This window comes from Equus quagga, chromosome 2 (assembly GCF_021613505.1).
Source record: "Equus quagga isolate Etosha38 chromosome 2, UCLA_HA_Equagga_1.0, whole genome shotgun sequence".
NCBI classification, from domain to species: Eukaryota; Metazoa; Chordata; class Mammalia; order Perissodactyla; family Equidae; genus Equus; species Equus quagga.
The window spans coordinates 111483902-111497934 of record NC_060268.1 but is presented as its reverse complement, the minus strand read 5'-3'; the positions used below and the strand labels follow the sequence as shown (position 1 = coordinate 111497934).

Genomic DNA, 14033 nt, shown 5'->3' with positions numbered 1-14033 from the left:
GTAATCCTTGAAGTGTCCTTCAGGAAAAAAAACCTCTACTGGCCTAAATTACAAACTTAGACTAAAGCACTGTCTTGTACTTACGCTTTACTCACTTATTTGGCTTTAAAGAACTACTACAGGATTTTGCAACCAGAGGAGAACAAAGAAAACCAAAATACCATGATCTTGGTCTGGCGCCTCCAGGTTGTAGCCATACCCCAGCAGCGTGCGCACGGCCTCACGGAGGCTGTCCTTATTTGATTTCTTGGTTCGGTCATCTAGAAGGGCGTAGGGAACAAGGCGGGGGTTTCTTCTGTTCTTTACATCCTACAGGAAGAAAAAAGGTGCTTGGTCATCAAAGCAAGATAAACAGCCTTTGGAAATGAGACAGCTACCAAATACATCAAAACATAGAGCCTATGACGGTAAACACTGCCCCTTCCACACTCCTCTTGTCTTCTCAGACCATAGAAGTTACTGAACCATTATTAACGTAAAAGATTTAATCAAATGAGTAACTGTATCAATTTAAAGCAGGCCGTCTCCAGGAGAAGAAAAAGTGAAAATAACACCAGCAATAATGAAAGCCAAGTTGAAGGATCTCTAACCATCTTCCATCTGCCATGGTCACAAGGCAATGAGCTAGCTCAGAGAACATATCATTTCCTTGCGCAGTTGACTGATAAGTCTGTTACAAAAGGAGTCAAATTAATACTGGTCACCTCTCAGGGATTTTGTGTCAATGGCCAACATAAGGCTGCTGTACCTTCTTAAGAAAAAAACCAGTATGTTACAGAAGGCCATTCTATGACCTCAGATAGCTTGAAAAATATGCATTAAGTTGACTTCATCAACTAGTGAAACCAGGGAATAGCAGGAGGACTGACATAACTACAAAACTCACAATGTCTCTCTTGTAAAAGACACTCCAAGTTTAAAGTGTGGTTAAAATGGTGTTGACAAAGCAAGAAAACAGGCTATCTCACTAGTTTTAGAGTAGAGTATAAAACTTACTCTCATGGGAGGTGGGGATGCACCAAAGACAGTAACTCTTTAGGGCACTCCTACTTAAGACATTACTTCTTTTCATTCACTCACTGAGACTCTGCTGAGTTTTTGTCAAACTTCTCATATTTCAGGCCCATACTCAATTCTCAATTTATCTTAGCATGAAGCAGAATAAGGAGGCTGTGGCTATTCTTAAAGCTTCTCAAAGAAATAAGCTATGTGGTAGATAGGGTTTGTTCTGGTTGGATAGGAGCAAGGAAAAAATGGTTTCCTCCTTTCTTCTTCCCTCTCTCTAACAAATTTGTACTAAATAGCTAATTCTGAATACATGAACACCTACTGACACAAGGTCAAAGTCATCTGGCTTGCTTTCAGGCAACACCACTCCAAAGACACCCCAAAATAAACACACGGTGTCAAGAGAGTGCTTGCACCGCCAGGGCAGCTTCAAGTCACATCACCCTGCAACTGTCCCTTTCAACATGGTTGTTGTCCCCAGACTTTTCCCACACAGAAATGCAGAAGCCTCTAATGAATCGTACTCTCTGGAAATAGTGTCCTGGGAATCTGACTGTTCAAGGAGCTCCCAGGGGTTTCCATGCACACTAATGTTTGAAATCAAGTGCGCCAGAGGGACAGACAAGACGTAACTCAAGGAAACCCCTGCTCTCACGCAGTTTACAATCTAGTTCTAAGCTAGATTATGTTAACAAGAGGGTGGTGAAAAATTAAAGACAACACTCACTCACACAATGGAGCAAACATGTGCTATGTCAGTGGGGAACATGGGGAAGGGGTGGGTGGGAACTGGGACAAAGAATGGAGAAACGGTTCAAATGGGAGCTTCGGCCGGTTCATACAGAGCCATGTGTTTTCACAAGGAGAAGGCAGGAGCACCCTCCAGGAAAACCTGGTTTGTCCAACAGAACCACATGGTCTTCAAGGCAAGAAAGCCCTCCTTTGGCAGAGAGCCAGTGTGGATCCTATTCCCTCTGTGGTACAAGGTTCAGGTTGATACACACACACAAATGTTTAAGTAGATTTAGTGCTGACATTCTCATCAGTTACAACCAGTTTAATTCAATATAAAAATATCATCTTATGAGGCAATCAAGTCTATTCAAGTTTTCCTTAGCCTTCCAAGTGACAAAAGTCATTGGTTTAGAAGGATTTTGGAAATACATTTTTCAAACCAAAGTTTTGGCTTTATACTGAACCATAGTCTTAAGTCTATAAGTAACAATTCCATTTTATTACTGAAACTCTTTAAGAAAAGTCAACCCCCCACGAGCTGGCAAGAGGCACTGAATTGTAACAAGAAAGTGAAGAATCTTGGCTCTGGAGTAAGAAGGTTTGATCTCAGCCTGGTTCAGCCACCTGTGTTGCACTGGGCAAATTGCTCTCTCTAAGGCTCCCTGTTCCCCATATGTGCCTTAGGAATAAAAATTGTTCATCCTTTACGGAATTGTTATGAGAGTTAAAGAAGAAAATACATGTAAAACTCTAAGCATAGTGACTGGCATTTAATAATAATAACAAACTGTTGTATGGTATTTGTTAGATGCCATGTACTGTCATAAGCCTTTCTCATACATAAATTATATAATAAAGTTAAATAATTTACTGATGAGGAAAACAGTGGCACAGAGAATTTAAGTAGCCTGCCCAAGGCCACACGGTCACTAAGAGACAAGGCTAAAATTTGCTCTTAATACCTCTGCTGTGCTGCCTCAGTAGGCACTCAATGACTGTTAGCTCTTCCCATGAGGGTGCCATTAATAGAGATCCATGATTTTGAAATCTAGAAAACTCATTTTTTACTAAGTTTAACAAAATCTCAGTTGGTGGCAAAACATGATCTGAACTGACGCAAGGTTCTTTATAGTCTTTATTTATCCCTCTTGGTATTATCATGCCCACCTTGTGCTGAACAAATAGTAATCCATGGTCTGCGGCCCTGCTGAGGGTGCTATGGCACATGTAATATATCATCACATCAGTATTCTGAAAACCAGAAAATATCTGGGTTCTGAAATTCACCTGGCCCCAGGGGTTTTAAATAAGAGATTGTGGACTTCTTTTATTGTTATTTTATCTCAATCTTCTCACACTTCAAAATTTCTCCTAAAATACAATCTCAGAGAGAGAAATGCCACAAAATCACATTACAAATCACCGTTCTGGTAATATTCACTGTGTACCTCCTGATAACATCCAGAGTTGGGGTCATCTGACTTCTTGGGTCCAGGACGAAAAAGGTGCTTTAGTGCATATATACATTAAGATAACTATGTGGGTTTTAAAACAGTCATTATTTAATCTCTCCTGTTACAAACCATACTAATTCTCCCTTAAGTACATCTCAGCCTTCACGCTGAAGAGCCAAGTAGCCACGTACCTGCTGGATGCCGTAGGTCCAGCCCTGCCGGACTCGATCCCGGGCCCACACGTTATGAGCATTTTCCGCCAACTTGTCCACCATCGCTTCCTGAGACGGGGTGAGTTTGATAAAGCTCAGGTCCATTGGGGCAGGCTTGTATCCACTCGTCAGCTGGTAACTACAAAGCAAAGTAAAAGAAATACATAAGCGACCTTTTCATAAAAGTCATGGTTTAAAAATTCCTATAATAGTCTTTTTGTGGCTCCACCTAATTTCAACTGTTCCATAAAGCACAGTGGTAACCACTGGTAATGCACCAGTCAGTAAGCCTGGGCCCCTTTCACTTAAGCTAATAACTCGGTGGGTGGAAAGGCCACACGATCTTTATGTTTTCATTCTTACACCAATAAAACACAAATGAGACAACTTACCTATCTCTCAAATTTGAGGACTTATCATTGATTGTGTTCCTAATAATGGAGGTTTGTATAGTATAAATCAAAATATCGGTAATTGATTAAAACATTTAATGAATTTCTGTGCCTAAGCGCACATTTTTCTTCAACTTTTAAATGTTATATTAACATGTCTCATAAATCTGTGTATCCTTTCAGATACTAGCTGTTCATTATTCTATAGGGAAATTTTAATGCATTTATCAATTATTTCCCTATTGCCATTCCTAGTTACATAATTTAGGAAGCCTCTAGATAAGAAAGAGACTAGGAAATCTTAGGTATATAATCATCTAAAATATTAAGGCATGGATTTTAGGGAACTCTTACCAGGGACTATTTCCACACTCTGAGCTAGAGCGAGAAGATACCAAAACAAGTATAAGTTTTAATCTTTTGGAAGAAATATAAAACTGAAAATACAAAACTTTCAACACACACATATTAGGGGAATAATATCACCCTGCTATAGAGACACACACACACACACACACACACACACACACACACACACACACACTGTTGTCTCATTCTCTCAACTACAGAGACTGGCACAAAGCCTATTTTCCAGATGTTTCTCTCATTCTTCAGTCATTGGTGTACTCCCTATAATCAACTATGCCTTGAGGTCAGGATCTGTTTCTGATCCATTTTTCTAACTGCAATTATATTTAAAACAGTGCCTGGCAGACAGTAGCCTTTCACTCTACACTTTTTGAAATAATTAACTTTATTTACCAAATTATATAAAGAAACATGCATCTTCATCTCAAAGATTCTTCTTTTGTACAAATGAAGGAAAGAAAATTCAGCAGATAATTGTGCTGTTAAAAAAATAAATTTATGAGAACGTGAGAAACTGGTCTTTATGATAAAACTATAAGTAATCTTTCTTCTTCGAATCGTTCTGGGATATGGCTAACACGATTACAGGTAAGCTCCTTGACAGCAGGGGGTGTGCCCTTCCTGGCTGTCCCTAGGACCTAGACTACTGCCGGAAATGTGGTAGGCATTCAATAAACATTTGCTAAATGAATCGATGTATAACAGCAACAAATAATTATTTAAGGTTGAACACAGTTGACTTTACCTTAATTACTCCTATTTCATTATAAGACATCTTGCATTTTATAAAGGATTTATCTACAGACAGAATTTTCAGAAATGTTTTGTTTACGTAGATTAGGCTGGTCTGGTAATTTCAATAATTATAGCTAATTGCTGCCTTCTGTCATTCAATTTACATTCACAAGCTAAACTTACAGACATGAAATTTTGTTCTGTTTTAAATCAGAACTCTGCATGTTTGGGTAATTAAAAATATATTTTTCTTTTTTTTTTAAATAAAGAAGCCACATAGGATTTTTCAGCCGCTCATACAAATCACTATATTTTATAGAATTCTGATGTTTAAACAGATGAATCTGTAAACTGTAAGCACAGCTCATACGCAAGTTCTCATTTGGAAAATATTTTCTTCCAGAAAACGCTCCCAATACATGCAAATGCACCAATAGGTGATCAAGCTAGCACAGTCTAATTCCCAAGTTTAACATTATTTGCTGGAAGCAGAGTTAGGAGCAACGATAAAGAACTGTCTTTTGTACTTTCCCACCTTCCTATCTCTATGTCTCACTCGCCTCCTGACTTTCCCACAATCATCCAGCACACGGTAGCACAAGAGCACACAACTCTCCTTCTCTCATTTTCCGGGGGCCCTGATCCATCCCAGTTGTCATAGATGAGACACATATGACAAAGTTTTGAAATTAATCGATGAATAACTGATTAGAGCCTATGCTAACTTAATGAGGGATGTGTGCATTATAAAAGAAGAAAGAGCCTTCCTCTGGCAACCAATTCTAATGGTAGACTTTCCAGAAATACTTCATGTAGAATGAGGGGGTATTTTTGAAAGGTGGAGCGTGGGAAGGAGGTCCTTCCACATAAAAAATTTTAGATAAGTTCTACCAATGTGTAAAACAGGTAATATTGGCATAAGCATTTCTTGTTATTTTCTAAATTTTCCTCTTCCTATACAGAACATCTACTAGAGTTGCTTTAATTTGTGTTTGGAATGAAAACCCACACACAGAGATGCATTTGCATCTGCTTATTTGAAAGAGCACAATAATTAGTTCGTGCTCATTTTCAGGTGTAAACTACAATTTATTTTACTTGCTTTTCTTCATAATCCTGTACAAGAAAGGATTTGAAGCTTAAAGTGGTTTTTCAAATGGCTACTAATCCCATCCAAATTAAAGTTACCAACTCCCATTTCACCTGAACCTTATTTCCACACTGTTATACTTCAAATTATCTTCTACAGTAAAAACAAATATAAATATCTTTGAAATTCATAGACTTCAACATACTGTATTTGATAAAAATGCAAACATTATGAATGCTTTAACCAATATGAATTAGTGGTATCAACAATGATTTATAAAATCATTTTTCTGTTTGTAGGACATGTTGACAAAGTAAAAAATCAAATCATTACATCAAAATAAGATGTTTTAAAAAATATAAATGTACTTTGGCAAATGATATCCATTTCATCTTTTTGATGCAATTTAATTAGGTACATATAAATCAATCAATTGCTAATATGAACTATTATCTTTTTGTATTTGAAAAAAACAAAGAACAAAGCTTTAAAATACAATGTGATTGATATGAATCTTGCAAGCTAAATGGTTTCAAGTAAAGTTTCAGATTGATATGCAGAAATTTAGAAGAAATAAAGGAAAGATTGCTATAACAATTTTCGGGAAGTAGAATTTCATAACACAAATAAGAGAAAAAAGTCATATTGTAACCATGGGTCCTCTAGGACCAGTTCAAGTGACCCCATCTCATCAACAGAGTAATTAAGAGTGATTTTTCAGGAACTGAGACCCTTTGTCCAGTTCTGCCCAGCTGAGCCCACCAACCCTTCAATTGGGCCTGTGCAAATATCTGATAAGTGAACTTTTTGATGTCAAAGGGCTGAAAACTCCACCCTCAGATCATGCTAACACCACCATTTTGTGAACATGCGTCCTATGAAGAGCTGTGAAGCTTGACCACACTTGGGCAGATCATCAATTACCTCACTTCTCCTTACCTCCAATCATCTATCTCCACACTTGAGACCACCCTGCCCTTCATCCCATAAAGTTTTCCCCAAGCTCTAGATCAGGGAGACAGATCTGAGAGCATATGCCTCCTGTCTCCTTGAAGAGGAATCTTGAAAATAAAGCTACTTTTCCCTTCCCAAAGGCTGTTGCCATAATAATTGGCTCTTTATACATAATGGGGGGCAAGCCCTTGCTTGGCAACAGTCATTAGTAATTATATTAATAAAAACTATGCATAGCTTGTATTAGAGACATCTATGTATGACATTCTACCTTCTCATGCTTTCTGGGAAAATCCTGCCGGAATCAGTCAATATATCCCTTTCTCTCCCAATCTATTTTTTTAGTAGGTATAGTTTTTACCTCCCTTACTTTAATAAGCAAAGTCTGTGTGCCATCAATCATCTTGGAAATTTAGCTTATGAGGAATATATATGGAATTAAACAAATACATTCAATACGTTCACTTTCCAAAGTATCAAAATTCTTTTGTAGTTATTAGGCCTTAGTTTTATTTTCACGTAATATACAATCCAATAAATTGTTTCTAAATAGCGAGATTAATACATTACATAAACTGTCTGGGCTTCAGTTTCCTTACAGTAAAATTTCTTTTTTAAATACCTCTTTGCCTGGGGAAAACAAAACTGGCAAACTGCCAATCTCATTTGCATCAAATTACCAAAGATGTAAACAAAAAATTGATAGTACTTGTTCCCATTGATGAATTGTCACATTGAGGAGCAATTCAGTTTTGTACTTCGTTCCCCGCTACCCACATTCTTCCTAAGCAGGTATTCTAAATGAGCCTTTGAGAAAAGTGCTCAGTATAATACGACTAAAGGGCCTGTTAAAGTGGTGCAACAAAAATATGGCAGGATACCAAAAACACTAAGCAGCAAGTCTTTTCATTTTTTCCAGCCTCTCTCACCTCTCAAGCTTACTTGTTTAATATGAACCAGGTTAAATGAAGCTTGGAAGGCATTCTGATGTGAAAGATGTGCAGTAAACATGAAAAGATTATGTCCAAGTTCAGTGGATGTTAGTTGTAAATTTCAAAACCAAATCAGTCCTTCAGTACCTTGGAACAAACAGGAAAATCTCAGATGACTGCACACCAGAGATATTAAGACCAAGTTTGACTGGAAGCACATCTACTAAAAATCACTACTAGCCCGACATTTTCACAGAAAGGATATAGAGAATATTCAAAACCCTTCTCCAGAAAACAAATAAGGAAGAATTAACTTCCGTGTAGAAATTAGAAAAGAAAACAACAGCGACACATTTCGTCTACTACTTCACATCTTTGTTTTGTTTTTAAATAAAAGCGTAATATGATGATGTGCTGTGCCACCCCTCCCCCCAATTCCTTGTTACTTCAAGGCCTTCCTCCAGCCCACAGTCCCTTTGAAACAAAACCAGGAGGTATCCACTGCCCCAAGAAAGGGTCATTTCAAGAGAGAGAGACCCAAAAAAAGCCATTCTTGGCTTTTAGATTTCTAAAATTGGCTTTGAAAGTTCATTGCAGAGACAAGAATCTTTAGAAACAGGCCTCCTGATATTAAAAGCTTTACTTTTGAATACCAAAAAGCAAGGTCCTCATGCCTTGGGACTTAAAGGAAGATCAAGTAGAGAGCCCCATCTCTCCAGCCCCAGTCAGGCTGACAGTTCCAGAGCCTAAAGAAGAGGAGAGGTAGAAGGCAGCCAGCATGCTCCACCCCTCGCCCAGGTGGAGAGCAGATAGATCCCAGAGCAGAGGTGAACTTCTGTCTTGCTTCCCAGATTGTACCAGGAAAGAGCCAGGTCCCAGAATCTCCCACACCCAACCCTGTGCATCACAGCTTCAGGAGAACAGATATGGCAACAAACCAAGTCTAGACTGACAGGCAAGCCGCCCTCCCCCCTCCAACAGACTTCATTCCCCAAGTTGTCAAAGAGAGCATCTTAGGTTTCCAGAACTTCCTAAAGAGTCCTGAATGAAGCAAAAAGAGTAGTGATCTGGAAGACTCACAGAGATGAGGAGGAGAGACCCACTGTGTGGACCCATAACCAAAGATCAGTCAGGAAAACATGCAGCCCATAACACGCCAGCAGAGAAGAATAAAGACAAGTGACAGAGACTCTCTTTGACCAAACCTGGGTCAGGCTCCTCTGTGTCCCCTTTCTGACTGGGCCTCTGATCTTGGGCTCCATCCTTTTTCCATTTAGCCCAGTTTTAGCAAGAATCTTGATGGATCAGTTTAGTGAAAATGCCCACCCATGAAATCAGATCATGTTCTTCATCCCATACCCTTGATATCTTATCACCCTGGTCTGCCTTCAGCAAAAATCCAATCGAGTCAGTTTTCTCAGAATCCCCCTTATTCTTGATGTTTCCTCTTAGCTATTTCCATCCACAGACCCCCATCCTGCCCCTTGGCTATAAACCCCGCTTGTCCTTGTATTCAGAATGGAGCCCAGTTCAATAGTGAGGTCTCTCTTCCCCTATTACACCAGTTCCTGAGTAAAATTTGCCTTTACAACTTTAACTTCTGTCCAGCTCTGGTTTTCTTTGGCATATAATTCAGTCCATGACAGCAAACTCAAATGAGAATGACCAAGGATCCAATGCCCCCTCTCCATCAGGTGAGTGTCCCAAATGTATGTAGCCCTGGGAGTAAGAGGGGGTAAACCTTGAATTCAAACTCAACAGCAAATATTCATTCGGTGGTAGCATGTTTCAGGCCCTGTTCTAGGAACCAATGATACATCATTGAGTAACATGGACAAACAATCCTTATCTTTAAGGAAATTATGTTCTGATGGGGACTCAGGGAGCAAACAAAATAAACGTAAAGTAACAGTATATTAGAAGATGCAAGTACTGTCGGGCAAAATAAAGTAGAAAAGGGGGCATGGGAGAAAGCATAATTTTAAATTCTAAAGAAGTTGAGGAAGACGACTGAGAAGATGACATTTGAATCGAAACTTAAAGGTGAGAAGAAACACAGAAACCGTTGATTTTAATTGAGTTTGCACTGAACACATTAGTATTAGGTTTCTGCTACCAAGCTGCATTCTGGCTGCAAGGCCCATTGGGTTTAAATATGAAATTAAGCCCAATCAGAGAAAATGAAGAACATTACATATTAGCACGTTTTTAAATTTGCAGTCTTTGAAATTTATTCACGATACATAAAAAGAGTGGATAAACTTTTTTTTCTTTCACAATCACAGTGCCCAGCCATTACAGAAAAAATCCAACTGTATGTGTAACACCATTTTCCAGGTAGGTAAATATTTACATAAACTGAATTGTGTACATGTGCTCGCATCTATATACACAGTATACACATGGGCCTGCACATTCAGCATCCATCTAAGCATTCATTTCAGAAAGGCATTTTAAATTTATATATACATACATGTATTCAGAATATCATTCTTAACCTTTTATCTGCCCCTGTATGCCCCAAGATGCCCAGCTGCCACTTACCTCTCCATTTCCCATCACTACCAGTGGCTTCACGGCATTAGGGGTAAGAAGGTGGTGGAAGGAGGAGGGAATTTAGCAGTAATTTGAAAAGCCTCTCAGACGATTCTAATATGCTTTTTCAAAACTCAACACTACCTCTTACTTCCCAGGAATATATACAGGCAACCAGTTTCTGACCAACTAGGTTTAGTGTTGATTTAATAACAGATAAGTGATAAAGAAAAGTTTAAATAAACGGCATTGATATTCACACAAGGATTTTATTTTCATTTAAACCTATAGATTTCTTTTAAAACCTCAATTACTCAGGCACATTAGATATTGGGGATCACGAGCTCTGGGAATGGATTCCTCTTCTGTTGCATTTTTCTTTATTCCTATAGCAAATGAACTCTATGCTCATCAACTCACGCACTGGATCAAGAGTCTAATTTTACAATAAATGTAGGAAGATTTCTGAATTTAAGAATAGACGATACTGTGTTGTACCTTTCAGTTTCATGCTTGTTTTGAGAGAAGGAAGAGGAGGTGGAACAGGCAGAAAAGGAGAACAGAACTACGACAAATCACACATTCTACTAACGTCCTCAAGGATTTTGTGGGTTTTGTTACAGATACTCTCCATTGCATTCTTCATCTCATTTATTGAATTCTTCAGCTCCAGTATTTCTGTTTGGTTCTTTTATATAATTTCAATCTCTGGTAAAGAAATCCTTCTGTTCATTAATTTCATTCCTGATTTCATTGAATTGTCTTTCCGAGTTTTCTGGTAGCTCATTGAGTTTCTTACTAAGAGCTATTTTGAATTCTTTATCAGTTAGATAGTAATATTCTGTGCCTTTGAGCTCAGCTGCTGGTTTGATATTACTTGTATGTTTCATATTACTTGTAACTATGTATTTCTGCTGCCACATTGAAGTAGCAGACATCTCCTCAGAAAAGCTTCTCTGTCTTCGCTGCTTCTTATAATTCACCAGCCTGCCTATTAGAAACCTCTCTTTTGTTTTCCAGAAGATGACACTATATCTCCCTTGTGGTTTCTTCCTAGCCAACTGACCTTGGTCTGTTTTCTGAGCCTGCTACTCCCTGTTTACCAAAGCTTGCTCTCTCAGATGCACTCCAGATCATGAATAAGGAGCTGGCAGAGAGTCGCGGGGGAGATGTGGGTTTAGCACTTGGTGAGTTGGGGGTGCCCATGGACCAGCAGGGAGATCCCTGGGGGTGGCTATCACAGAGGCTCATTCATGCACTTTCTGCTGAATGCAATCACTTCAAGGCCTTTGAAATTCTTATCTGCCTCTTTCCCAATATTCTCCCTCCCTCCAGTCGCAGAGCTCCCACCTTAGAAGTGCTGGTGGAGAGTAATGGGTTTCTCCAGCTGCATCCCACCCAGCTGGAGTAGCTGGGCCCTCCATCACTGTCCTCCAAGTTCCCTGCGGGAGAGGCAGCCTCCGCCAGATCCTTCAGCGTGATTAGCATCTTCTTGGGGGTGGGATGGCGCTCAGAAAGTTTCTCTTACAGCCTCCGCTGCAACCAAACTCATATTTTTCATTTCCCTTTTTTTTTTTCCTTTGGGAGGGCTGGACTTTGCAAGTTCTCTCTCGTGGGTGAATGCCTGCCCAATTCAGCACTCCCCAGATTCTTTCCCAACAGCCACAAGAGGGGTTCAGGACATCTTGCTGGCTCTGCTGGGTCCACAGCCCTTATGGGGTGTGTCTACCTTCTACCCACTGCACTGGTGGGCGAGATTCCTCTTGGGTCCCTTGGAGGAAGGTGAAAAGTCTGGAAAACCCCGCAAAGGTGCTCTTGTTCATATATGGGCATCTAATTTGTTGACTAAAAGGGTGATACAAAAGAGAAATGTATGCAGCCATGTCGCTGATGTCACTCCTGAACCAGTTTTGTTAGAAACTGGGGGCATTGCTGTAAACAAAGCCCCGGCCCCTTGTTGAGTACGTATTTCAGTTTAGGAGACAGAGAGCTGAACATCAGGTACAGAAGTGCAACTTTAAAAAAAAGCAGGGTAAAGAAATGACCAGTGCATTATAGATAGGATGCTTAGGGAAGACCTCTAGAGGAGTTTATATTTTAGCAAAGACTTAAATGAAATGAGGGTTCTTTTGTGGTTTGTGTTTTTTCTGATTAAAAAAAACAATCCTTCCCCACCTCATGGTCATGAAGATATTCCAGTCGCTTGTCTTCAGAAAGTTTTTTGTTTTGTGTAATTAGCTCTTGAATTAACCTGCAAATCTTCATATATAGTGCAAGGTAAAGACCTAACTTTTTTTTTCTATTTTGCTAATCAGTTATTTGAATACCATTGATTGAAGATTGCATCTTCCCACTTATGGAATAACCTTTCACATATGTCAAATTTCGGTATACTTGGAGGCTTTCTCTGTCTCAATTTGTCTATCCCAATACCATTATAACACTGCCTTAATTACCACAGCTTTATTCTAAGTCTTGATATCTGAAAAAGCTTGTTGATCTTCATTTGCAAAAAACTTCTGGCTATTCTTGGGCCTTTGCAATTCCATATACATTTTAGAATAAGTTTATCAAACTGCTGAAAACCTCTGCTGGTGGAATGACTAGAATAATGTTGATTTTAAGATTGAGGAGGGGCCAGCCCCTTGGCCAAGTGGTTAAGTTTGTACGCTCAGCTTCAGTGGCCTGGGGTTCACTGGTTTGGATCCTGGGCAGGGACATACACACAGCTCATCAAGCCATGCTGTGGCAGCATCCTACATAGAACTAGAATGACCTACAACTAGGATATACAACTACTTACTGGGGCTTTGGGGAGAAAAAAAAACAAAAGAGAGAAAGATTGGCAACAGATGTTAGCTCAGGGCCAATCTTCCTCCCCAAAAAGCATACTTAAAAATAAAAAGATTGGGGAGAAATGATATATTTGTCTTATCATCCATGAACATGATCTATCTCTATTTATTTAGATATTCTTTGAATCAAAGTTAAACATTTTGTCCACAGAAGTCTCTTGCCTCTTTTGTTAGATTTATTCCTAAGTTTCTTAACTGTCTTAGGAATTAGGGATTTCTTTTTTCCTTTCCTTTTTTTAAATTTGCATTTATAAATGCTACCTAAATAGTATTTTCAGAGATACTGACCTAGCAATATTGCTGAACTTATTGTTAATAAATAACTCTGTAAATTCTACTGAGTTTTCTATATAACAATATTAGCTGTTTTTGATGACTTTCTTCCTTTCCAATACTCATACTTTTTTTCATGTCTCATTGCATTGGCTATGTTGAATACATCAGGTAATAGTGGCTTACATTGTCTCATTCCTGAATCTTAACAGGAAAACTTCTGTGTTTTAAGTTATAGATTATTGGCTGCTGTTGGCATTTTGACAGGTTAAAAAGGTTCTATCAGATTATTGCTTGCTGAGAGTTCATGTGCTTATCAGTAAAACATTTTCTGAAATATTTTATTTTGAAATGCATTAGGATGATCATATGAATTTTCTCCTTTACTTTATTAGGGGTTAACGTAACAAATACTTTTTCTGATGTTAACCCATCCCTTCATTACTGGAATAAACTCAGCTTGGTCATAATATACTTTCTTTATAAACT

General features: G+C 38.8%; 1 protein-coding gene across 4 annotated transcripts in view; it reads right to left on the bottom strand.

The window, feature by feature from the left end:
• Window positions 1–14033, bottom strand: part of RYR2 (ryanodine receptor 2) — a 678741-nt gene that overhangs the window by 251101 nt on the left and 413607 nt on the right. For all 4 annotated transcript variants that reach the window (XM_046653495.1, XM_046653496.1, XM_046653497.1 and 1 more), the window contains exons 26-27: window positions 3389–3548; window positions 162–309 (exon numbers count right to left, since the gene is read on the bottom strand). In XM_046653495.1, the coding sequence (XP_046509451.1) occupies window positions 162–309; window positions 3389–3548 (308 nt within the window). The remainder of the gene's footprint in view (window positions 1–161; window positions 310–3388; window positions 3549–14033) is intronic.